Raw genomic sequence first — 24095 nt, forward strand, 5'->3', positions numbered from 1 at the left:
TTGAAGCAAAGGCTTCTGTGGTTTTGTGTTGTTGTAAATGTCCTTTGCAAACCACATCCTCTGAGCCTCTGGAAGGCAGTGATGTTTATAAACCTCCTGCTCTTCCCACCTCCTCCCCCCTCTCCTACCCTCTGTGGCTTTGCAATTCCTCTGCTTCCTTCCTCTTGTTGGTGCAGATTTGAAATTTCACCAACCAGATTTAGTGATGGAGACATCTCCACACAGGCTGGGAGAGTTGGGGTGTGAGGGTGGTTTCTCTGCTTTTTAATTTTTACTGCTCTGACACATAAAGCCTTTTTGCCCTTGGGGCTTTCCCCTCTGCCTCCCTTTGCACTCTGGCCCCTACACCTCTGTGTAATCTGTGTGTTGGGCCCCCCAGATGTTTCCACACTGCTCACTGAGCTTCCTCCCAGCTTCCACCAGCTCCTGACCACATCCCATCCTGCTGGGTTTGCAAGGCACCCCTTGCCTTGGCTTCTCCAGGTGTTGTAAGCAAGGAGGAGATGGGGGAAGGATAAATGTGAGAGTGTGCATTGCCTGCATACTCTTCCCCATTACTTTAGCAATTATTTTGTTTTAACTTGTATAAACCAGGATGGCTGACCGGGTGTTAGACTCCCAGGAGCTGTCAGCCTTTCCCTTCTTCCTGCCTATTTCCTGTAAGGGATCCCTTAGATATTCTGTGGGGTTTCCAAGAGCAATTTTCCAAGAGGACTGTTCCCACTATACTTGCATACCTTCCCAGCTCCTTCCTCCTCTCTTTTACATATAACTGAACACTCTTACAGCTCTCAGTGTGTCTTCACAAGCTGTCTTCAGGCTGGAGATGTATTCCAGCTGTAAGGATGAGATGGTGAGAAGCCTTAGCTGACTGTGTAACTCTGCCTTCTCCCTCTCTATCAAGGCAACCCAACCCTTGCTACCTCTTGTCTCAGCCCTGTCTCTGCTGTGCTTTCAGGAGACAGATTGGATGTGTGCAGTTCCTGGAGGCACAGGAATTCCCCAAGCCCCTGCCAGGGGAAATGAGAGCTGACTGCCTGATGCATCTTGACAAGGGCTGATGCTCCCCTGCGTGGGCATCCAGTGCTGTCTCCTCCCTGACTTTGCTTTCCAGGGTGGAACAAAAGAAGCAGCTTGCTAAAACTATATCTTAGATATGAGGGGGTGGCTTGGGAGAGAGTGTAAAGGAGGCAGCCTTTTACTTTTGTATTCTTACTCCCCTTGCAGAGCTTGTGAGATCTTAGGCTCTTTTTTTTCCCCTATCACTTCAGCTGCTCCAACAGCCACTGGTTTCTGCTGCAGGAAAATTGGTTGCTCATCTGTGTGGATAAACAAGGTGGAAATCTCCCCACAGGCAGACTTTAGATGCCAATTTAGAACTGGCTTCCCCTGTGGAGAGATGGGAGAGAAAGTTAACCCTGACATGCCTAGGGAGGCATGAGGTGGTTTGTTTCTTGGTTTATTTTTTTTTTGCTTTGCCACTTAAATAGCTTGATCCTTACTTTACATTTGCTTCAGAGAAAATCCCCAGAGTGCAGCATGTATTCTGGGAGTGGGAAGCAGCTATTGCAGAGGAAATTGGCTGATCTAAAGATTACAGAATTAATGCTGGACCTTGTCATACATTTAAGCACAAGTATGAAATCAGTTTTTTACAAGATAGGAGCTCTTTGTTTAAAGCTCCAGTTTTGCCTCTCTGTGTAGAGAAGCCAGACTGAGCTGAACCACTGCACCAAGGAAAGACATTTTCCTATTTACTCATCCTCCTGTTTCCACCACTATGTTGCAGCTCTTAAATTCCAGATCACAGCCCGGTGGGTGCCAGGGGTTGTTTTGAGTGAAATCATCCCTTACCAATCTGATAGACTTCTACATTGAGATGTCTGGAAATACTCAGGAGCAGTCTGGGCATGGTCTTTTCCTCGTGGCTCTGCTTCAGCAGGGTGAGTTTGGACCAAGACCTCCAGAGCTCTCTTGCAGCCTCAAACACTCTGTGAATAAAGAGATTGAAGCCATGGTGTTCTCAGTTGCACTTAGTGACAAGAAAAGAGGCAATACCCAGACAATTAAATACAGGAGGTCCTACTTAAGCACTGGGGGGTTGAAAAAGGCCCAGCAAACCAAACAGTTTTCTATGGTGAGGCTGCACCAGGTTTTCTAGAGAGAGAGTGGAGTGTCTATCCTTGGAGATACTCAAAATGTGCCTGGGCATGGTCCTGAGCAACCTGTCCTAGGTGATGCTCCTAGCTGCCTTCCAGAGGTTCCTTCCAATCCTAACTTCTCAGAGCCTGAGTGCTTCAAGTCAGCTGCTGCAGAAAGTTGGGCAGCTTCTCTGGATGTGAGATAATCCACCTGGGCTCCTGCAGCCCTTCCCTCAGCAGTGCCTGACAGACCCCAGGGGATGCTGCAGCCCAGCTGGGATCTGGCCTGGGGCTGCCAGCTTCAGACTGATCAAAGCAGCTGCCAAGAGGCTTTTTCTAGAGCCTGGGGAAAAGAAATGTTGGGGTGTGGATGTGGCAATACAGTGGGTGTGCAGTGTAACCCCAATATCTGAGCAGCTGGAACTCACCCCTGAGCTGGAGGTTGCCAAAAATCCTTCTCCTCCCTGCCCTTTCCTCTGTCTGCTTGTGGTTATCACTTAAGCCAAATTGTTGCCTTTTGACATTTTTCTGGCCCTCTAGTCCCTCATTATCACCTTTCCACAGTGCCACAGGATTCCTACACATCAGTCATCCTCTCCTTCAGTCTCATCCCTCCTGCACACTGGGGATGGGAAACACATTTTCCCCTTCCCACACATCCTGGGAGAGTTCCAAAACCTTTGGTTTCGTTTTTCCCTCTTGCCCAGGGGCATGTTAGGATCCCACAGAGCCTGATGCCTTTTGCTTTAATGTGTCTGACCTCAGGGATCAATACAACTGTTTTGCCCAAAGAAATAACCATGCATAATGAGGTTTAGAGCATCGATTCCCTAGGCTGGGGCTCTTTTGTTTTCAAAAGCCACCAAGCTTGTCCCTCCCTTCCAAATAACCCAGACTGACAAATAAAATGTAAAAAAATCAATAGTCTTCTCCATGCTTTTCTGGCCTGGGGGCATCCATGTGACCCCCAAGCCCCCTCCCTTTCCTCCTCACCTTGCCCTCTGGCAATCAGTGTGCTGTGTCCACACCTTGCTGGGCTGCTTGGGCTCTGATGATGAATGTGTTGCTGCTGCCTAGCAGGAAGAGAAATGATTTCCTGCTCAGGCCTGCGATGTTAAAACCCTGGGGACAGAGAGAGAAACTGTAGTTTGATTCTGGGGATGCTTAAGAGTGTGAGTGGGCAGGATGTGTTCCTTGTCAGTCCCCCTCAATGGTTGTCATCAGATATGGAAGCAGCACCAACTGTTGGCTGATTTTTTTTTTTTTTTTTTTAATGAGATCCCATTGGGAGTGAACACATCCCTTGACTGCCACTTGTTATCCCTGATGGTGATCTCTGGGAATCTGCCCCCAGTCAAAAGTGGGTTTTCCATCCTTCTGGAGTCTGCCCCTGCCAGGCTGGGAAAGGGCATCTTTGTATTGCTCCTCATTTTAGAAACCTTTTGCTCTGTCCTGTATCCCAAAGGAAGAGGAGCAGCCCAGGTTTGTTGGGGCAGTGCCCTGGTGCCTGCATGGGACAGCAGGGACCAAGGCAGATTCTGGCTGTAGCTAATTTCACCTGAAGAAAGCTCTTCTGTGCACCTTCCAGGGAAATGAAAAATGGGAATGCTCACTGATTCATCTCCCCCTTCCCCCTGTGAGGTTGGGAAGCTCCTTCCAAAAAGGAGTGGGGAAAAGGCACTCATATTTTTTGTCTTGATTACAGTTTGTTAAATTAGAAGGCAATAGTGACTCTTCCTAATTCAAACCAAACTTGAGATGCCACCCTGGAGAGCCAGTTAAACACACACATGTGGAAACTTCCTCTCAATTTTCTTCTTTCTGCTGTGTAAGCTTCATACCTTCTGCTTCAGAAATACTCTTCTCCCCAGCTGTTATCATTTAATAAGCTCTGGAAAAATACAAAAGCAAAGGTGCAGGTCTGCCTTTTGACATGACATACAAGTCAACTGGACCCTCAGAGTGTGCTCACTGTTTTGACAAGCAGGGTGGATGGTCTCCTCTCAGAGTCTGAGAAGGGGCCATTGTTTCTCCATGTCCCTTGCTATAAAATGCAACGTGTCCATAGGGAATAACAGACACTTATTCAAAGGCTGTTCAGTTAATTGGGAGATGTGTTAGCACAGAAAGCTTGCCCAGCAAGGGGTGTTTGTGAAAAGGACTTACTGGTCTTTCTGCTTCCTAGAACAATTATTTCAGTGGCAATAAAAGGGTAATGAATTTGGTGTAAGCAACATTTAGTACTGCTGTTGAAAAGCTTCTCACCTTCAGGGACAGTTTCAGAATACACTCAGCCTTTGTCGTGGTAGCTGTCTGGTTTTGCAGTGTTCATCTTTATAGTCTTTTTTTTTTTTTTTCCTGCTGTAGGTTTTCCAGCAAGTGGATTTTAACAAGAAGCCAGGACGTATGAGTGTTAAACCTATAAACTTTGCAGTCATCTTAAAACTTTCCAATGCCAACCTGCAGGAGAAAGCCTTCAGAGTAAGTAAAGCCCCAGCAGCCAGCAGTGCACAACTTCTCTGTAAACAACAGACTTGCTCTAGCAATAAAATGTGTTTTGTATTCCTGTCCTGTAAGGCTAGAGACTCATTGCTCAGCTGGGGCCCTGTAGGGTTTAGTTCCTATCTGATATTTCCATTTCTGCTTCCCCTCCCCAGGATGGACTCCTTGACCAGCTCTATGACCTGATGCTTGAGTATCTCCACTGCCAAGCCTGCAGCATTGGATTCCCAGAGCTGGTTCTCCCCACTGTCATTCAGGTAAGGCTTCATTGGAGGTTTTCTTTGCATTTGGGGAAATTTGGGGGGAGGAACAGAGGCATTGTGTCTAATTAAGAGGCTGACAGTGGAGTTAGAAACATAGAGCTGCATAACTGCTGTGGAGATGTGTTTCTGAGTAGTGCACACAGATGTGTTCTTGGCAATTCAGACTTGTTTGGGTTGCTGTGTTGTCTCAGAGCAGTATTTGTACTCCTAGAGCCTGTGTTTTTCCTTCCCTTGTGCTCTCCACAAGATGGCAATCTTCCCTCCTTTCCCAGCATCTCCATCCAGTGGGGCACTTGTTCCTCAAGTCCCTCCATCCACAACACAATTCCTGTCTCCATCCCTCCTCCTTGCTGCACCTGACAGAAGTGCTGCAAAGTATTCTTCATGGTGCAGGGTGTTCTCCCCAGCTACTCCATGTTTATAAACTTCATTTTCTGCAATCAAACTGCATAATTATGCTGTGCATCAGGGGATGTTGTGTATCTTCCTTCCCTAATACCTTGCTTACTTGGTTACCTTCAGTTTCCTTTGAACAGGCAAACTGGAAAAGGGTTGGAATTTTTCCCTCCTTCCTCGCAGTCCTCTCTGGCTTTAACTCACACGTGGCAGGTGTCCCCTCCCTGGGGACATGAACCTCTGCTTTGCTGGCTGCTCTCAGCCCCTGTGTCCCTATACCTCCTTGCTGTGCTGCCTCTGCTTGACACGGGAGTAATATCCCACCTGGGACACACAGGCTGCTTGGGAAGCACCATTTCCCCATTCCTGGGCTCTGGAATAGGCTGGTATCTGCCAGGCTCTTGGCTGGGTCCGTGCAGCCTGGCAGGAGGCTGCTTAGGTCCCTGTGCCAGGGGAGCAGCTCCTCTGCTTCCTCTCACTTCTCAGCAGTGCCCAGAGCCCTCTCCTCTCACTCATCAGCTCCTGAGAGCCTGGGAGCTGTGGGAGCTGAGGTTGGAGCTGGAATGACAAATGGCAGAGAGCCCTCTGGCACCCTGTGGATTCCAGACAGAGCCTGGGAGCAGCCTGGCTTCCTGCAGGGACTGAGAGCTCCCAGGTTCTGAGCTGGCTGGCACTAACCACAGCCTGGGGGCATCTGGGGGGCTGGGGGTCACTTCCCAAAATCCCAGAGGCTTTGGGAAAGTCGTGTGTGAGTGTGTGTATGTGTGTGAGTGTGAATGTGAATGTGTGTGTGTGTGTGTGTAACTTTTGTCCTGGAATAGCCCCAGTTAACTATAAAAATCCATCTGTCCTGACTCTTCCTCCCCCTGAGCTCCTCCTTCTCCCAGTGCCATAGGGGCTGTATTCCAGCTGGCCAGGGCTGCATTCCTGGGCAGTGGGTTTGGGGACAAGCTTGGCTGCACTGCCTTCAAACTGAACTTGAAAGCCTTCTTTGCCTGGAAGGCAGGAAGAACCCGGGATGATCAAAGGGAAGGGAGAGGCAGCCAGGGAGAGGGAGAGTTTCAAGGCTGCTGGGACAACCCCATGGCAGTCACCGTGTCCCTGGGCTGGGAAGGAGCTCAAAGAGCAAAGCCTGAGGGTTTGGATACCTAGAAAAGAGTGTTCCTTCCCTTCTCCTTCCCTTCTCCTTCCCTTCTCCTTCCCTTCTCCTTCCCTTCTCCCTCCCTTCTCCCTCCCTTCTCCCTCCCTTCTCCCTCCCTTCTCCTTCCCTTCTCCTTCCCTTCTCCTTCCCTTCTCCTTCCCTTCTCCTTCCCTTCTCCCGTTCCCATCTTTAGAGCCTGACAGGCATCAGAGCAGAGGTGGGAGGCTACAGGGAAAAATTGGGCTGGCCTTGGGAAGGGGTTGGCAGTGCTGTGTGGAGGCAGGAGGTGACATGGTCTGGGCATGGACAGAAGGACAGGAGGGTTGGTTTTCCCTTCCAGCAGCCACTGCTGCTCCCTCTCTGTCCCCAGCTGAATTTTCCTTCTGTTCTTTGTGGGTGGGGGATTGGGCTTGGTTTGGGTTCCCTGGAACACAGACACCCAGCTGCTGCTTTGGATCATTTATAGCTCTCTGCAGCAGTCACAGCCAGAGGAGTTTGGGTGTTTGCTGTGGTCTCTGCTGGTACAAACCATTGGTGGTGTTTAAAGCTGGCACTTGTACAGAATAAATCCTGCTAATCCCAGAGCTGCTTAGCCAGGAATCAAGGCAAGATGTTAATGACACCCATGCACACCTGTGTTCTGATTGCTTTGGTTGTGGGAATACCTGGGGTTTGTGGATACGTGGAGTCCCCTTCTCTCCTGTTTACTTTTCCCTTCTTAGTTCCCTGCCTTTTAACACAGGACTGAGATCTCATCATGTTTTGGTGATATCTCTGGTGTAGATGGTGGTGGGACTGTGAGGGACTGCAGGGCTTGGAGAGAGGAGGGGGAAAGAAGAAATGAAGCATAGAGCTGTGAGAGCAAACACACCCCACCAAACTGCACAGACTGAGCCTGAGATTTTGCAGGATTTCTGGTGACACTTCTGCAACGAAAGAAAAATGATAATATATGTGGTAGAGGATGAAATGGATCTGGGGCTGCAGCTGTGAGGATCAAGTGAGATAAATTGAATGACAAATGCATCTCTGGATGGAGATAAATATGCAGCAGCTATAAGAAGTAAATATTTTAGAAAGGGGGGGTGAGAGTGGGACAGGCTTCACCAGCAGAAGAGTAGTTTCGCTGGTGATCCCTTTGTACTTGTTTGCTGGGCTGTTTGCTTCATGGGAAGGGGCAAAGGTGCTCATTTTAACTCTCATTTTTCTGAGCTGGATGTCTGATGGCAGGTGGGCATATGCTGGGGATAAAGGAACAAGAAAAGCCCCTGCTGCTTGCTAATGGGGGATATTCTCCATGTGTGCAGCAGATCCTGCTGCAATATCCCCATCAGGACAGCAAGTGTCCTGGCAGAGAGGGGCCAGGGGTGGCTGTCACCTCTTGATTAGCATTAAATACTTTAACATTTAATACTTACCCACATGTAGCATCAAACCAATGTGTAAGCTTGATAGGAGGGAGACATCTTCCTCCTTCCCCCAGCTCTCTCTCTTGAGGCAGAACATTTGAAGCCTTCAGTAGAGAAGTAAGTGCTGTAGTTGCTGACCAGAGACCATTTATCACAACAGCATCTGCAGGTCCCAGCTGAGATGCAGGTTCCATTGTGGTTAACCATTTTCTTTTGCCTTGTTGGATCTCTACATCAAGTGTCTGTGTGGGGTCTGCACCTATGGGTGGCTCTAGCAAAGAGCTTGGGCTGCAGAATGTGGGCAGCACCCCAGAGCCCTGGCCTGGGCTTGGTGAAAAGCTGTTTAGCAGACAGTGTAATCAACTGGAATTGAAGCCACTGAATCCTCCCAGCCCAGTGTGTTAAGACCCCCAGGATTGATGCAGGGGATAGATCAGAGGATGGGATGAACAGAAGGGAGGAGATGCCCCATGCTGTCCATCACTGGGAAATGTTTGGGGTTTGTTTTTTTTTTTTTTGCTGAAGGGATCTGTTCATGGAAACTATTACATTGCTTTCATCCTCCTCTCCTTTTCCTCCTCCCAGCTAAAATCTTTCCTGAAGGAATGCAAGGTTGCCAACTACTGCAAGCCCATCAGGCAGCTCCTGGAGAAGCTGCAGGAAAATGCTGCCTACATCACCAGCAGACGTCAGAAAGCTGCCTTTGGAGTGGCCAGCAGGGAGGCTGTGGTGAGTCTGCTGCTTCACTTTGGGGGTGTGGGGTGAGGAAAATGTGCACAAACAACTCAGGAGGGCTCTGATGCTATAGCTGGCAAGACTCTGCAACCTCATGGGAAATATTTGATCCATGGGAAATTATATGGTCCATAAATTACACCCTTCTCTTATTTATAACACACACATATGCACAGAAGTGCATTGCTTTGCTGGGGCATCTCCCTTGGTGAGTTTCTTGGCTTTCAATATCCCATTCCTGATAGTGCCAGTTTGTCCCTGAAGTGATAGGATGGGTTCTGCTGCCTCTCTAAGCCTGTTGTTTCCACCTAGTCTGCTTGAAGCTTCTTTGGGGACCTGCTGACCTTGCCTAAACTCTGAGAGATTTGAAATCCAGGATTTTGATCTGGGTTTGAAGTGACTTAAGTAGTGTGTGTTTGGTTCTGTAAATGCCATTCTGGGTTGGACTAGAATTATGCTTCCTGTCTGGAGTGAAGTGGTTAGGGTTTTGTTGGTTTGTATTTTTTGTGGGCAGTTCAGTGATCACCCACACACTCTGCAGAGGGCTCTGCTCCTGAGGAGCAGAGGGAATAGCCCACTCAAGACTTATGTGGGATGAAAGAGCTGTAGTTGCTCATCTTTTGTGCCCAAAGTGCATTTTTGGGGGCCCAGGTGGCCCTGTGTTTTCCCCCCAACACCTTTTTCAAGCATATGAAGTAGACTCTCAAGAAATACCAAAGCTCCCCCAGAGACTGGGCTTCCCAGAACAATTTGGAGTCTCTCTCAGAGTCTGGGTTGAGTTTGCTGGGCTGTCCCCAAGGCATGTGGGGCATTGGCACTTGTCATGAGCAATCACTGCCAGAAAAGGGGAGGAGGAGAGGGAAGGGGAAGTATCTGCATGTCCTCCTTGCCAGCAAAGCAATAGAAAGCAAATGCTCTCTGGTTATCACATCCCTGCATTCATGCCTCCTGCAGTATAGAGAGCAGAGCCCAAAATCTGACCTAATTCTTCCCATGAAACAGACTGAGATGCTGCTTTCATGGGGGCATCACAGCACAGCATGCCCTAGAAAGGTGGAGTTTACTTAAGGGTCTGTAGTGAATCATTTAAAAAAAAAAACAAAACAAACAAAAAACAGCCTGGAGGCTGAACTTGGTGCTCAGGGTGGAATTTCAAACTTCAGATGAAGGGAACCCTCCTCTCATCCCTGGAACTGTGACCTGGTGGGATGTGTTCATGTTCAGATGTGTTCATGTTCAGCCTGACTCCTTCCCACTTTATTTGAAAAATGAAGAATTTGACCTTTTTTTTTTTTTTTTTTTTTTTAATTTATAAGAAGCAGGGTGATATTTGAGCTGGGGGGGTTTCTGGCAGGTGGGTGATAATCTTTTTACCTGTGTGCAGACAGGTGCTGGCAGTGCTGCAGCTGGACTTGATCCCTGCTGGCTGTAGCCTGACAGCACAGTGATGCAAAACCAGTAACAGAAGGAGAATTTCAGCTGGTTAAAGTGGGTGTGATGTCAAAATTCCCACTGAGGTGTTCTGACTAGAAGGATGGGAGCATTTTAATGCTTTTGTGTTATCTGAATCTCTTGTAAAACCAAGAGAGCTGGGTCAGACAACAGACTTCTGCTCTCTGGGAAGCAGAGCCTTTCTCTGAAGCTGTCTGTACCAAGCAGCATCAAGAAATCACCTGATAGCAGCTGGCAGCCTGAGAGGAGCCTGATCTATAAATGGGGTGACTCTGTACTCCTGGGGAAGCACTTCTCCTGCCCTCAGATGGGCACTCAAACCCTGCTGTCTGGTGGCTGGAGCCAGACAGCAGCCCTGGAGCTGTGTTACAAGCAGTCCCCTGGGGCTTTGTGAGCCTGGGACCCACCAGAAAGGGCTTTTTTGGCTCCGTGCAGTATAGATCCTGTGCCATTAGAGTGCAGGTGACATGAGGTGGGCACCATTTCATTGCCAAAGTTCATCTCCTGGTGCCAGCTGCAGAGACCACAGATCATCCCCACTTCCCTCCCTGCTCAGGGGCTAAATCAAGATGTGTTTCACTTCCCAACACACTCTGGGTTCTTCTTTCTTTGGGTAAGGCAGGAGCTCCGTGCTGCCATCCATGGCAGAGTCCTCCCTCTTTCTGTCTTCTTCATACCCTTTAAACTCCCTTTTTCCTGCATCTTGGCTCCCAGGCTGCACCCAGCACACTCCAGCTCCCTAGTTTTGGGGCTCAGCTTGGTGGTTTAGGGATCACAGGTTTAGGGATCAGCTCCCCAGAAGCAGTTGATTTGGGATCTGCTGAAGGGTGTTTGAGCTGCTGCTGTGAAGATGCTCTGACCTTTTGTTCCCACCCTCAAAAAAAGGAGTATTGAGTACACACAGCTGCCTATACACACCTCTGGATTTCTTCCCAGCCCTGGACTCAGGATAATCTTTTGGATCCAGGTCTTGGTTCCTGTTGCTCATACCCTTCCTCCTTGACCTGTTTCAATTCCTACTTGTATGTAATGTCTTTCTGCTTCCATCAGCTTCACTTTTTACTGAGGGCTGGGGGCCTTTGGATTGGCCTTTAGGAGACCTTCTGCTGCCCTTCAGTGCCATGGGCCATCCCTGTGTTTCATCTTGCATAAGTAAAGTGTTGTTTGGCCAACCTCTGCATTCCATCTTTTGGCTTTCTTTGATCTCCTTGCAGTGCCCCAGCAGTGCTGTACCTGAGGAGAGCTGTCAGCCACACCATTCCTGACTCAGTAGTTGCTTAAATCATTATTCCCTGCAATTCCCACTTCATCCTGCTTGAATTCTCAGTCGTGGTTGCCAATTTCCTACCCAGAAGCTGGGGAAAAGGTCGGTTTGGGAAAGAATCTCAAGCTCTGGCACTCATCTCCCTGTGTTTGCCCAAAGTTGTATTGGAAAAACTGCTTTGAGAACCTTTCTGAAATTTTTCCGCCTCCTTCTCTCCACAGGAAACAATGGGAGAAGCAGGTGAAAGAGGAGGGGACACTCTGACCAAGTATTAGCTCAGTGGAAGAAGCTGAGAGAGAAGGAGATACAGTGGAAATCAGTGGCAAAGAAAGAGTAAGAATGACATTTCTGAACTCTGAACATCACTTCTGCTTGGTAGCTGAGGGCAGCAGGGAGAGCACTTGTGTGTCCTGAGGAGGTTGGGTGACAGCTCAGTTGTGTCTGAGCAGCTTAGTGTGGATTTTGTGATTTGAACTGAGGCCTCACTGGGGATGTTACTTTTGGGACAAGCATGTGCTGCACTTTTGAAGTGTAGACTCTGCACACAGCTCCTGCTCTCTGTGTTCACAAGCCTTCTCTGAAGGCTTTAGGCACTTTGCTTCATTTTTTTGCAAGTGGGGTGGCTTTCTTGATAGTAAAACAGAACAGGGGAGCTCATCCAGGCCTTGAGCTCTTTTCCCAGCTCTGCAGAATGTGACTGGGTTGCCAGGCTGAAACCTAACTTGGCAAAAAAACAGGGAGGGGAACATTTTCATTTCATTTGCCTCACTTTTCAGCAAAGGGAATATCAGGGATGAATTCTGGTTTGTATTTCCATATTCCACCCCATATTGGGAGGGGGTTTGGTTGTCAGGGGGGACTGGGGAAGGCTCCTTGGCCACTGCTGCTGGCACTGGAAGCCTCAGGAGGTGGGGGTGGGAGCTGCCTGGCATTAGGAGCCTGCAGGAAAGCTGTCTGGATGCTCAGGCAATGGAAGTGGCTGAGATGGGGAGCAGGAAATAGATCTAATTGGTGTCTGCAGCCTGTGTTGGGGAGCAATTAAAATAATCGATGGGATGTGAGGAGGGTTGGCTCTGAGCCAAGTCCCAGGGCATGGTAAAAGACCTGGGAGATCCTGGGAACTCTCAGTTCCCAGCCTGAGGTCAGGAGAGGAAGCTGAATTTTTCCTGGGGCAGCCCTGCAGAGGGAATGGGGATGGGTGCAGGAAGTGATGGGTGTGAGTGGGGCCCAAAACTGTCCCTGCTGCTGTGAGCTGACACTTCCCTGGTACTCCAGAGGTTATCCCAAGGGATGAGGAGATCAGGCCTCAATGGAGACCAACCCCCACCTCACCTTAGAGATTGGAGAAGAGCTAGAGTGGGGGATTGGAGAGGGATGGAGAGCTTGAGGGGGGATTGCAAGTCCCAGGAGGGTGACTTCTGAAACCAGAATTCTGGAGGGCAGAGAGAGGGACTTGTTTTTCATGGGGCAAGTGGTCTGACCAGATAAACTGTAGAGAAGAGCCAGAGGGTTAGCTTTCCAGCAGGCTGTGGCTGCCTGGCATCTTTGCTGGGTGAATGGGGCTGTTGTCTCTCTGGGTGGGGACTGGCAGCTTAATGATGCAGCATTGTGAGCCCCAGCAGGAGAGGGAACACCAAGAGGCCCATTAGAGCTGGGAAAATCCATGTCCCATTAGCAGCCATTGGGAGGGAAAATAATAGTAACAACAACAAGAAAAAAATCAGCCTGGCTCTCTCTGCCAGGAGCTGCAGCTTGCCTTGTGGGACAGCCCTGACCCCCACTGCCTCTTCCATTTGCTTTTCCCCCTGGTTTTTAATGGGATGTAGACTAATCAGCTTGGTGAGACTCAGGAGATAGAAACCCTCTAGCTGGGGATTAAAAGGCTGCCCCCCAAATTACCTAATTAGTGTGATGAACACAGGCTGGGGCTGTGAGCTTTGCCTCAGCACAAGGCTCATTCCTTTGCTTTGTGATCACCCCCACAGCTTCTGGGGTTTCCTGGTGCTTTTATTTTGAGGTGCTCCTCTTGAAGGCACTCCTGGGGAGTCTCAGAAAGTTGGAGATATCCCAACTCAGCATGAATCAAGACCAGGAGGTCCTTTTCATCCTGCTGGCTTTGAGCTCAACCAGTGCTGATGTCACCCCAACCTGTAGGCTGCCTTTGGGAATGGGGACTTGGCAGTATGAAAACACAAAGAAATCCCAACTAACAGCTCCAGCCAACATGCCCTGCACACAGGACACTGGAGACATTTTTCTCTTGCTCCCTGCAGCTGGAGAAGGCTGTTCCACATCGTGTCCATGAGACATTTGACCTGTACACATCTCCACTTTAAAGCAAGATTCCATGTTCCATGGAACCATCTCTTGCTTAAGACATGTCAGGAAGGAGGATATGACCTTGGGTGATTTTTACATTTCATTTACTGATCACTCCAGCAGTATATCACCCTGATCCATTTTAGTTTCTGAGACCTTTGTGCTTTATTTCTTTCACTGAATCAATATTTCTGGAGCATCTCTGCCCTCCCACTCTCCATAAAGTTATATATAGCAGAACAGATGAGAGGGGTGAAGCATGAGCCTGTCTTGTCCAGCAGAACTGGTAGGGGCTTTTTTTTTTTTTTTTTGGCACCAAAGCATCTCCCTGCCCCAGGAAGGAGCAAACCACCCCAGGGGAGGGGACACTTGGAGTGTCCTCCAGCATTCTGTTCAGCAGTGACTCTGTTTGCTGCTCTTGCTGCATTTTGCTTCCCAGCTCTGTTCTCTGGCATCCCAAAAGTGCTGTTTGGAGAGCCAGTTGTGTCTCTGTAGGGCTGGTGGAAGGAGGGGACATCTCACAAGGGGAAAGAGCAGGTGGGAAGCAGATTTCAAATTAAGACCCTGCAAATGATGGGTTGGTGATTTGCTCCCCTCTCCCTGGCCAGCTTCTGACTTTCCATCCTGGTGTTGCAGGTTATTGCTTGTAAATGCTCAGCTCCCAGAATCAATACTGCCCAGCTGGGAACCATAACCATGGAACAGGCTGGGAAAAACTGCTGGAATTGGCTGCAGGAGCAAACGTGCCTCTATCCCTGTGTCTCCTCTCCCTCTTTTTCCCCTCTCTGCTGAGAGCTGCCTGTCTGCACAGCTTGGAGGAAGCTCAGAGGAGGGATGGAAGTGGTCAGAATGTGTTGAGGGGTGGTCTGAAGGGTGGGAGAGAGCAAATGAGTTATTACTGACCAGGGTGGATGTTTCCAAGCAAGTTAATGTCTGCTAATGCTTGAGTGCTTCCCAGGAGGTGTGCAGCCAGGCAGGGCCAGCAGGCAGCTGATGAGCAGAGAGCACTTGGGATTTAATTTGCATTCTGATTATCTTTGCCCTGCTGGCCTGAGCCCTTGCAAGTAAATCCTCCCCTTAATCCCCCTCCGGAGAGGTGTAAAGAGCAGTGAGGTGGTGTCAATTGCAAGTGCTTAATGGCATTGATATTGGCTCTCTGCAGCAGGGAGGCTCTTGGCCCATTGATCTCCAGAAGGGGAGAAGCCCTGGTGTAGAGAGACCCAAAGCACCTCCAGCACCTCCCCACTGAACTCTGCTCAACTCCCCCAGCCAAGCATTGCTGTCACTGTCCCAACTTCTGCTTTGGTGGGAAACTGCTCCAGGGGTGACCAGAACAGTGCTGCCCCCAGGGCCTGGCATGGCTTTGGGTCTAGAGATGTAGGACAGCCAGCTTGCCACGGCTGTTCTGCATTTTAACCCATGCTAAGGCACCAGCAGTAGATGGCCCATAAGAAAAAAGCAGTTTATTAGGTGAAGATCAGCAGAGCAGTGGTGCTTGGCATCCCTCACCTCTGTCACTGACTCACAAATCTCCTGCTCCCCTGGCTGCCAGCAGGCAGACACAGTTGTTTTTGCCAGTGTGGCTTGCAAAGCCAAGTTCCTGTGTTGAAGCTCAGCATTTTATGTTTAGAAGTACAAATTAAGGTTGTTCTTACTGTTGGTTTTGGGTTTTTCCAGCTTGAAGATTTGAACTTCCCAGAAATTAAGCGTAGGAAGCCAGATGAAAGGAAGGAAGAGGACAAGAAGGAATTCAAGGACCTCTTTGAGCTGGACAGTGACTCTGATGAGGAGAATGTTGGATTTCCTATAAAAGGTATGGACACACCTTCTCCTTGTCCAGAAGCCTGTGTGATGTGGGGCAGCACAGCCCTGGCCTACAGGGATGCCTGTTCCACTCAGTGTGAAGGAGACAGAGCACAGGATGATGATGCCTTCTGGAACCTTTTTAAAGTGACAGCCAGAAGGTAGTTGGGAGCCTTTCCTCTTTCTCCCCCTCTTCTATTTTGTCACTCCATCTCCTTTTAAAACTCTAGTCCTTCATTAGGATTTTTCTTTACATGACCTGTTCTCTCTCCTTGTCACACACACTGACCTCAACATGACAGATTCTGCTTTCAGAGGCTTCCAAGTAGCAGCCATGGTTCATATAAAAAAAAAAATGATTTACTGTAGGAGTGGTCAAGCATTGGAACAGGCTGCCCAGGGCACTGGTGGAGTCACCATCCCTGGAGGTGTTCAGAAAACCTGGAGATGTGGCATTCGAGGACATGGTTAAGTGGTGGTGTTGGGTTGATGGTTGGACTTGGTTCTTTTCTATATTGTAATTCCTAAAGGGTGAGTGCCCCTATCCCATGCAGGTTCTGGGCTGAATTCTCACCTTGCAGAACACAAAGGTTCTTTATGTTCTGTCTTTCTGCACTGTGAGGGGAGGTGGAGAAATCCACATTTTGTTTTCTCCCCTATAAAAGCAGAAGGAGGATGTTGTTCCACCTGGCAGCAAGCTGGGCCTTTGCTGTATACATCATGGCAAACAACAGTGATCATAGGGGCTGGCTGCCAGAACAAGGAGCTTTGATGGAAGAATGGTTCTCCTCTCCTGGCATGTGCTTCTGATTTATTTATTTTATAGTGACTGATGTTGCAAGTGTTCTTGACAAGCCCTGGAAGTCCAGAGCCTCCAGAGCAAAGGGAGTGATGTCACTCTCTGGCTGTCACCACGAGAGGGCCACAGTAAATTGTGGAACCTGCCTGAGAAGTTCACCACTTAGTTTGGAGGAAAAACTTCAGATATTCTTTTATTTTTTTGTAACTTGCTCTGCTTGTGTGAGTTCCTACAGCTGTGGTTCCTGAGCTGCCATCACCACTGCAGTGCCAGAACTGGGTCTTGCCTTCCAGCATCCCTGGGTCAGCTGCATCTCTGGAGCCTCTGTGCTTTGTAGGGGGTTTTCTGGAGAGAGGGAACAGGTCCTGAAGGCAGCTTCCACCTCAGGGACCAACTCTGCTCAGCCCCACCATGGGTCACCAAGAAGCCAGCAGAGTCCTGGGGCTGTGAAGCCTCCTCCAGGCAGTGGTGGGACTCGAGCAGGAGGCTGGGAAAAGGGAGATGGGATACAAGGAGCTCTTGTTCTTAGTCTGCATGGGGTGTGAGATGTTCCAAGCCCTGCTCTGCAGTCAGCAAGAGCTGGAGATGGGAATCTGTTGCGAGACGAACCTTTCTTTAGGGATCAGCACCTCGAGGTCTAATTAGGTGTCACAATACAGACTTGTGAGCTCTGTTCTAAGTCTATCACTCATGAAGTGGAACTAGCCTGGATCGGTCTGTTGCTCAAAGAGCTACCAGCCTCTTTCTTGACTAGCCCAAGAGTGAGCTAGTCTGTGGGTGTGAGCCTCACCTTTTATTGGCCCCCTGGTCTTGCACATGCTCAATAAGGGCCCTGCCCTAACTGGGCACAGGTGGACTTGATACCAGCTCACACCCACTCCTCGTCAATTAGAGGCATCTGGTTGCTTTGTTCCACTACAGGAATCAGAGCAGCCACTGTTCCCATGTCCTGCAGTTTCCCTCTTTGTGGCCATTGCTCCACCAGGTTGGCAGATGCAGGAAAATTTGGGAGGCCTCAGGATTTACTGTGAGGTTTGAACCCCCAACCACCTCCTCTCTTCAGATGAGGCAACAGGAGAGGCTGGGACAGTGGAAGGACTTGAATCAGCCTCATGCTACTTCCAGTATGCTGGGTGAGCAGCTGATGGCAGAAATCCAGGCAGGAAGATAAAACAGCCCAGGTCAACCCTTTGGAAGAGGAAAACAAGAAATAAAGCTGAGAATAACCAGGAATGACCTGGAAATGTGACAAGGAGGGACCTGGTCCAAGAGAGGTTGGTGTTCTGAAAAGTACCCATGAGACTGAGGTGTTGTGGGGTTCTGAGGAGCTGATCAGAGCAGATCAGCCCTTCTGACACAACATTTTCCAAGTGTGGGCAGGAAGAGGTGGGGCTGGTGGGCTTTATACCCTCCCTGCTCTGGGAATGGAAGCAGGGGATTGGCTTGGGAATGCCAAGGGTGATGTGGGAAGAGAATAGGAGGCTCAGTGGAAGGTTCAACCACCCCCAGGGATGTCCATGCTCTCCTCATTAGCAAGGCTTGGCAGCAGCACCCAAAAACTGTGCAGAGTTTTTACTGTAAAGAGCCAGCCCCAGAGTACTGGGGATAGGGAGGTCTCTGAAAAGAAAGGGGAGGGACTTCTGGAAAGGAAGGAAATCCCTGCCAGAAAAGTCCTAACTGGATAGTCACAGTGTCTGTTGCTGTAACTCATCCTCTTAGATGGATTAAATTGGTCAGGGTGGTTGCCCTGGTCTGGAAAGCTTCCCTCCCCATGATGACTGCTCCATAAAAATCTGGATTTCAGAACCTGCTGCTGGTGCAGGATGATTGTGGCTTTCTGGTGGGATATTGGCTATGGAGATATGGGGATATTGGACACAAATGTCTCCCATCCCTCCCTAACCACAGCATTTGGCTTGGCAGGACCATTCCTGTGTTGACAGGACATTCTTCTTCCCATCAGCAGTTGTTTTGGCCTGTCAGATCCCAGAACAAATTCACAAGAGTGGAAAGTTGCCTGCTAAAAGCCAGGAAATCATCAGTTTTCTGTTATTTAGCTGCTGTTTAAAGCCCCCCTTTTCCTTTTCATTTAAAGTACTGAACCAGTGAAATGTTGATCTTAGTTTATCCTCTCCCTGCTCTCTCTGGCAGAGGGTTGGCCTGGAGGGTGGCTGAGTTCTTGGGTTAACCACTGCAAGGCAAAGCCTCTTGCTCATTAATTAACTTCTACTTCAAAGACTTTTTGTATTTCTCAGAGCAGAGCAAACTTCTGAGGAGCTCTTTCCATCCCAGGCAGGGACTGGAAAGGACATTTTTCCCCAAAAGAGAGGGCAGCTCCCTCTTCTCCCAGTTTGCCACCAGTCAGATTGCTTGGTAGGGAGGAGGGGTCCCTTCTCAGGGAACCTGCATGAAAAACGCAGGTACAATAATTAAGACAGAGGGAAGGATGCCTGGACACAGAGGGGGTGATTGAGACAGGAATTTGGGTTCAGGTGCCCAGGTTGGGTCCCTGGTGGCTCTCCCTGGTTGCTTTGTTGTGCTCCACACCTGAGTGTTGGAAGCAGGGTGTTGGTGGGTGCAGAGAAAGGAAGGAGAGGGATGAATTTGCAGTCAGTTTTTCATCTCATGGATTTGAGGGGAGATTCCCAATCCCTCCTGCAAGGTGGAGCTGGAAGCTGCCTGCTGGTTTCAGCAGGGTTGGACACCCCAACAGAGCCATCCCATCACAACAAGCTGCCCTCCGGGGATTTGGCAGGCAGGAGAGGGGCCTTTGCTGGAGCCTGAAGAAAGAAGAGAAACAAATTTGCACATTTCAGGAACCCCCCGAGCAGGGAAGGGTAGAAAAAAACCCAAGAGCTGGGGAGGGAGGAACCTTGGATTTGATCAATCTGTGTATCACTGGTGGGGGTGGGGAAGTTCATGTGTTATTCTCATTTAGCAGCTGACAGTTCTCCAGCAGGAAAGGCTCCTGGAAATTATTAATGGCTTAGAAAGAGGTGCTGGGTTGCTTCATCATGAGGCAATTAAAGGCAAGAAGGGAGCAGCTCCCTGGTCTGAGCTGTAATGAGTGATGTGGCCAGGTTGGGTGTCAGTTGTGGCTCTAATGAACACGAGCAGCTTTCTTCATTTATCCTTCACATAATCAAATTACTGCAGTTTTGTGTCAGAGCAGTGGGGGCCAGGGGTGTGGAAGGTGAGCTCAGACATTTCCATTCCCTCACAGAATCCTCGTGGTCCTTCTGGGTGGGGACTTTGATGCTGGGAGCTGTCAGGATGAGGAGGAAGAGGGGAGCAGCAGTGCTTAACCTGAGCACCTTCTGCTCCTCTGGAGCCTTCCTGATCCTCAGGAGCCTGAGCTCTGTCTGTGCCCAGCCATGGGAGGGTAGGCAGGGGCTGAGCTCAGGGGAGCAGGAGGCTGAAAGAAAGTTGAGTAAATTCCTCTTTAATGGCACAGAGGAGTCACCTGAGGGCCTCACACACATTTCCTGACCATGCCTGGTTTCTCTGCACACTCTCCAGCTGAGTTTGGTACCTGGCTCTGTGGATGCTGAATGGATGAGCTGTGTCCCTCTGGGCTGCTCGGGTGGCTGTGATCAGCTCTGTCACCCACCTCCTGCCCAGTGAGTGCTCTCTGCCTGGCTGCAGGGACCCAGGAGAGCCCCAGTCCCTGAGCTGCAGCTTCCCAGCCCCTCAGGGGGCAGTGGCAGAGGCTGAGCTGGCAGAGGAGGGGAGGATGGGGAGCTGGTTCTGTATCCAGTTGAGTGAGCAATGTCAGTCAGATGCTGAGGAGGGAGGATGGGGCAAAAATCAGACGCCACTGTGGGGTCCAAGAACGGCACCATGCAGAAGATCCCCTGCCTGATTCTATGCAAGGTCTGAAGTGTGAATAAACAGCTCCCTGAGCAGATCTGTAAGCAGAGGCAGGAGCCTGCAGCACTGGCTGGGAGAGGGCAAGAAGCAGCTGTGGTTATTCTGCTCCCTCCAAGAATTTGTATTCTGTCATTTTAATGCCTGGTGACTCAGGGGAAGCACCCAGAGGCTCAGAGTATTTCCTGCCAGGCTCCCTTGGACCTGGCAAGCCCTCTGCAGAGGGAATTTGCAGCAGTTTCTGTTCCTAGAGCTTTCTGTTGTGAAAAACAGGGAATGAAGCTAAGAGAGGTTTACAAGGATGTCCTGGACCAGAGAGCCTTCCCCTCTTTTCAGTTGAATGAATCTCTGGAGAGGTGGGTGTGGGTACCCAGACACAGTTTCTCAGTGGAACCCCCTCTTGAGTTCTTCCTTCTCCTTCCTCTTGCTGTTCAGTTGGTTCTTTCTTCACATTGTGCTCTTCTGTCTTCCTCTCCTGTCCCTCTGAGCAGGGCAAACCATTGGTATCTTCATGGTGGGCATGGAGGTGCTCCTTGGCACCCAAGGTGGCAGCAGATCCTGGGCTTTTGATCAGTAAAACCCCACAATGGGTTCCTGAGGTGATTTCTGAGACTCTCTGTGTCCTGGCCTCTAGCTGGTGCCTCTGAAATTATAAATTCATCCTTCTCTGGGCCTCTGGTGCAAGGGCACATGGGTTGGGGAGGACATTTGGAGAACATTTCCCCTTCAGTATGTGTATGGGTGTGGGGTGGGGGCACAGGGCCTGCAGGTCTGATCCTGTGATGCTCTGGATGGTGCCACTTACACAGCAAAAATATTTGCAGGTAAAGGCAAAGCCAAGGAGGTGTCAGATGAGAGCTCCGAAGCAAGCAGCAAAGAGTATGGTGAGGATGATGATGAAGAAGAAGGGGAGTACAAAATCGAGGATGAGGAGGAGGAATTAGAAGAAAACAGTGACTCTGATGGTAAGAAGTGAAGTTGGGCAAAGGGGAAGGGAATTGGTGACAGCACTGAAGGCTCCTGTGCATTTGGGGGCTCCCTTGCAAAGGAATTACTTCTTTTCTCTGCTGCTGCTGAGAACTGGGGGATGTCAGGAGGGAATTCTACACATGCCCTGGGCAGGGAGAGGTGACAGTTGAGTTAGTACTGAGGAGAGCACGAAAGGCCTGGCAGGCCTTGCTCTAAGGAGGCTCTGGTCCCTTTTATCTCTTGTTCAGGGGCCTTCTGCAGAGAGGCTCAAACAAACTCTTGAAGTGCAGTCACCCCACCAGGGGACAGAAACTTGGCTTGGAGGCTCTCCCCAGGTTACCCACGAGTGGGGGTGTGGAGGGAGCAATATCAGGCAGTGCCTGGGGGGTACCCGGTGCTGCACAGGGGAGTAACCCTTGAGTTGCTGCTGCTCAACAGCTCCTCCCAGGATGGGATTGGTGGCAGAGCTTGTTTGAGCCCTGCATTCCCCTGAAGCAGGGAGTGGAGTTTGGCAGGGTGTTCACAGCCCCTGCTGCACCCTTGGTCCTGCGCAGTTTGAAGCTGCTGCCCCAAGAAAGAATTGGTGAGAGGTGAATGGGGAGAGCTCCAGAGCTCCCTGCCAGCTCTGTCCTTTGGGTGCCACTGCCTTGGGCCTTTGTAGGAGAGGCCTCTGCTCCTCAGCCACCGAGTGTGATGTGGGGAACAGCCACAAAAGCTCCTGTGTGCAGGATTTCTTTACTGGTTTGGGGCACAGGGAGAGCAAGAAGGGGGAAAGAGACCAAAGGAGAGGCAGATGTGCCCGATGGCAGTGGCTGAGTGTGCACACCCAGAGCAGAGATGTGGGGGTGATGCCTCTTCTGGCAGTGCTGTACAGCACACAGCAGGAGTGGCTTCCCTTGCTGCCTCTCTGAGTGCTCAGACAAGCTGAAGGAAAATCAGCTTTCTGTGGTGTCTGGGGGAGCAGGAACACAGATCCTCCCCTCCTGCACCCCAAACAGCAGCTTCTTGCACAGGGGCTGCAGGAGCAGAGCTTGGAGCCAGCAGAGCCTCTCAGTGCCTGGACACAGGGATAGCAGGAGGGGCAGATGAAGGGCGCTGGGAGCAGGGACACATCCAGTCTGGAGATTAAAATATTTCAGGCAGGAGGGAACTCAGGGCCACTTCTGCATTTGGGAGCTGTGCAGTTACCTCTGGCAGCCCAGCAGCTGCTGTGAGTGCTGGAGGGTGGGAGGCACTTCCTGCCCCCTGCCCAGCTCTTGGGTTTCTGGCTCAGGCACTGCAGTGATTTGGGTCCCCTCTGCTTCCCCTCCAAGAGCCTCAGAGGCAGAGCTGTCCCCAGCACCCTGCACCAGGCTCCAGCAGGAGCTGCAGCGGCGCCAATAAATTAATGAGTGTCTGGGATTAATTACCAACGGGCTGCCTGGGCTCGCTTCACTCTCCCTTGCAGTAAAGCTGGATTTACACCTCTCACTCTTCCCACCCACAGAGGAAGGACAGGAAGCTGCTCAGCTGTCCCCAGGGTCACAGAAGCAGAAGAGCTGCAGACGGGGGATGTCACGCTCTGACCTGGAGCAGCTGGCCCAGGGAGAGGAGGACATCGTGGAGGATCTGACCCTCTCAGATGATGACTGAGCCCCCTCCCAACCCCCTGCCCCCCTCCCAGTACTGCTGCCCACTGGATCCCCCAGCACCTGCAGATGGGGCTCAGAGGTGGTAAGAGGTGGGGAGCACAGTGGGTGGGAGCCCAACCCCAGATGCCACCAAGGACTCTTCTGAGTGACACAGCAGAGACACTGCTTGGACTTTTGAAAGGGTGTTTTTGTTTGTTTGGGTGCATTCTTTTTGGTCAGGTTTTGGGTTTTTTTAATACCAGTTATGTTTTTGTAAAATTGTGGTCACATCAAAGCCAGCAAAAACTGCTCAGCATGGGTAATAAAAAGTCCTCATTAAAAATCTGTGGCTTTAAACAGCACAGGGTTCAGTTTCAGCACCTGTTGGAGCCTGAGTGAGCTGCCCAAGGGGCAGGACAACTTCTGTATAAGTCCCAGCCAGCCCTGTGGCCCCGTGTTTTGCTTTGGAGTCCTCACCAACCCCTCCTTTTGGCCAAGAAGTTTTTGGGAGTCTTTGGAGCTGTGGATCTCCCCTGCAACATCAGCACCTCAGTCAGTTCCATCCAGCTGGCTGGAGGCAGAAGAATTTAACATCAAGTAAGTGCCTAAGGATATGGAGGGGAGGGTGGGAGGTTGTGATGGAAGGAGCAAGAGGCAAAACCTAATAATGTAGGAAACACTTTCCTGAGGTGATTGATGGCTGCTGAATTTACATGGGATACATTTGTGTAGCAAAGGATAAGTGAGCCCAGGCTGTGTAACAGAACTGAGATCAAACAATGTGACATAAAAGCCACCTCTTCCTAAGGCCAATCCCAGCTGCTGGTGGTGAACACAATTTGGGGCTCTCAGCCTTTCCTCAGGACCCCACAGGCAACCTCTGCATCACCTGGGGAGCTTCTGGGTGCAGCTCCTGTGTCCTCCTGCAGCAGTGCTGCTTCTGGGAGGGCACTGCACAGAGCCAGGTGGGTGACATCTGGTGAGAGCACTGTTGGTTTACAGGACTGGCAACTTAGAAAAGATGCACTTTTCTTTGGAAAATAAATCAGAAGTAGAGGGTATTTGCTGAGAGAGGTAAGGAAAGTAAAGTATTCTTAGGGCCTGAGAGAATCCTGAACATTAACTGTGCCTGTCGAGAGCATTATTATTTGTTAATGCAGATCTTTTTTAAGAAAAGAAGATAAAAGGCCAGGACTAAATGTGATTTCTTCTTCTCTGCCACCATGCAGTGAGGTCAGCAGCAGTCTCTCAGCACTAGGGGTGCCCAAGCTGCCTGCACAGACTGGGGCATCTCTGCCTTGTGCCCTGCATCCATGGTCCCTTTCAGGCATCTCTACTCCTCCACATAAAGACAAGATGAGTTTTTAATAAAATTAAAAAAAACCCACCACATTTTAATAGAACAACTTTTTTTTTCCTTTTTTA

The 24095-nt window shown here is 50.1% G+C and overlaps 1 protein-coding gene across 1 annotated transcript in view; it reads left to right on the forward strand.

The window, feature by feature from the left end:
• The window catches only part of NOC2L (NOC2 like nucleolar associated transcriptional repressor), a 40789-nt gene extending 16788 nt beyond the window's left edge, over nt 1-24001 (forward strand). Inside the window, 10 exon segments of the mRNA XM_030463659.1 lie at nt 4509-4622; nt 4799-4900; nt 8438-8578; nt 10105-10106; nt 11525-11560; nt 11562-11611; nt 11614-11636; nt 15300-15435; nt 20916-21056; nt 22547-24001. Coding sequence (XP_030319519.1) covers nt 4509-4622; nt 4799-4900; nt 8438-8578; nt 10105-10106; nt 11525-11560; nt 11562-11611; nt 11614-11636; nt 15300-15435; nt 20916-21056; nt 22547-22692 — 891 coding nt within the window. The 3' untranslated portion in view covers nt 22693-24001.
• The last annotated feature ends 94 nt before the right edge of the window (nt 24002-24095 follow it).

The sequence above is a fragment of the Calypte anna genome, chromosome 21, assembly GCF_003957555.1.
Source record: "Calypte anna isolate BGI_N300 chromosome 21, bCalAnn1_v1.p, whole genome shotgun sequence".
NCBI classification, from domain to species: Eukaryota; Metazoa; Chordata; class Aves; order Apodiformes; family Trochilidae; genus Calypte; species Calypte anna.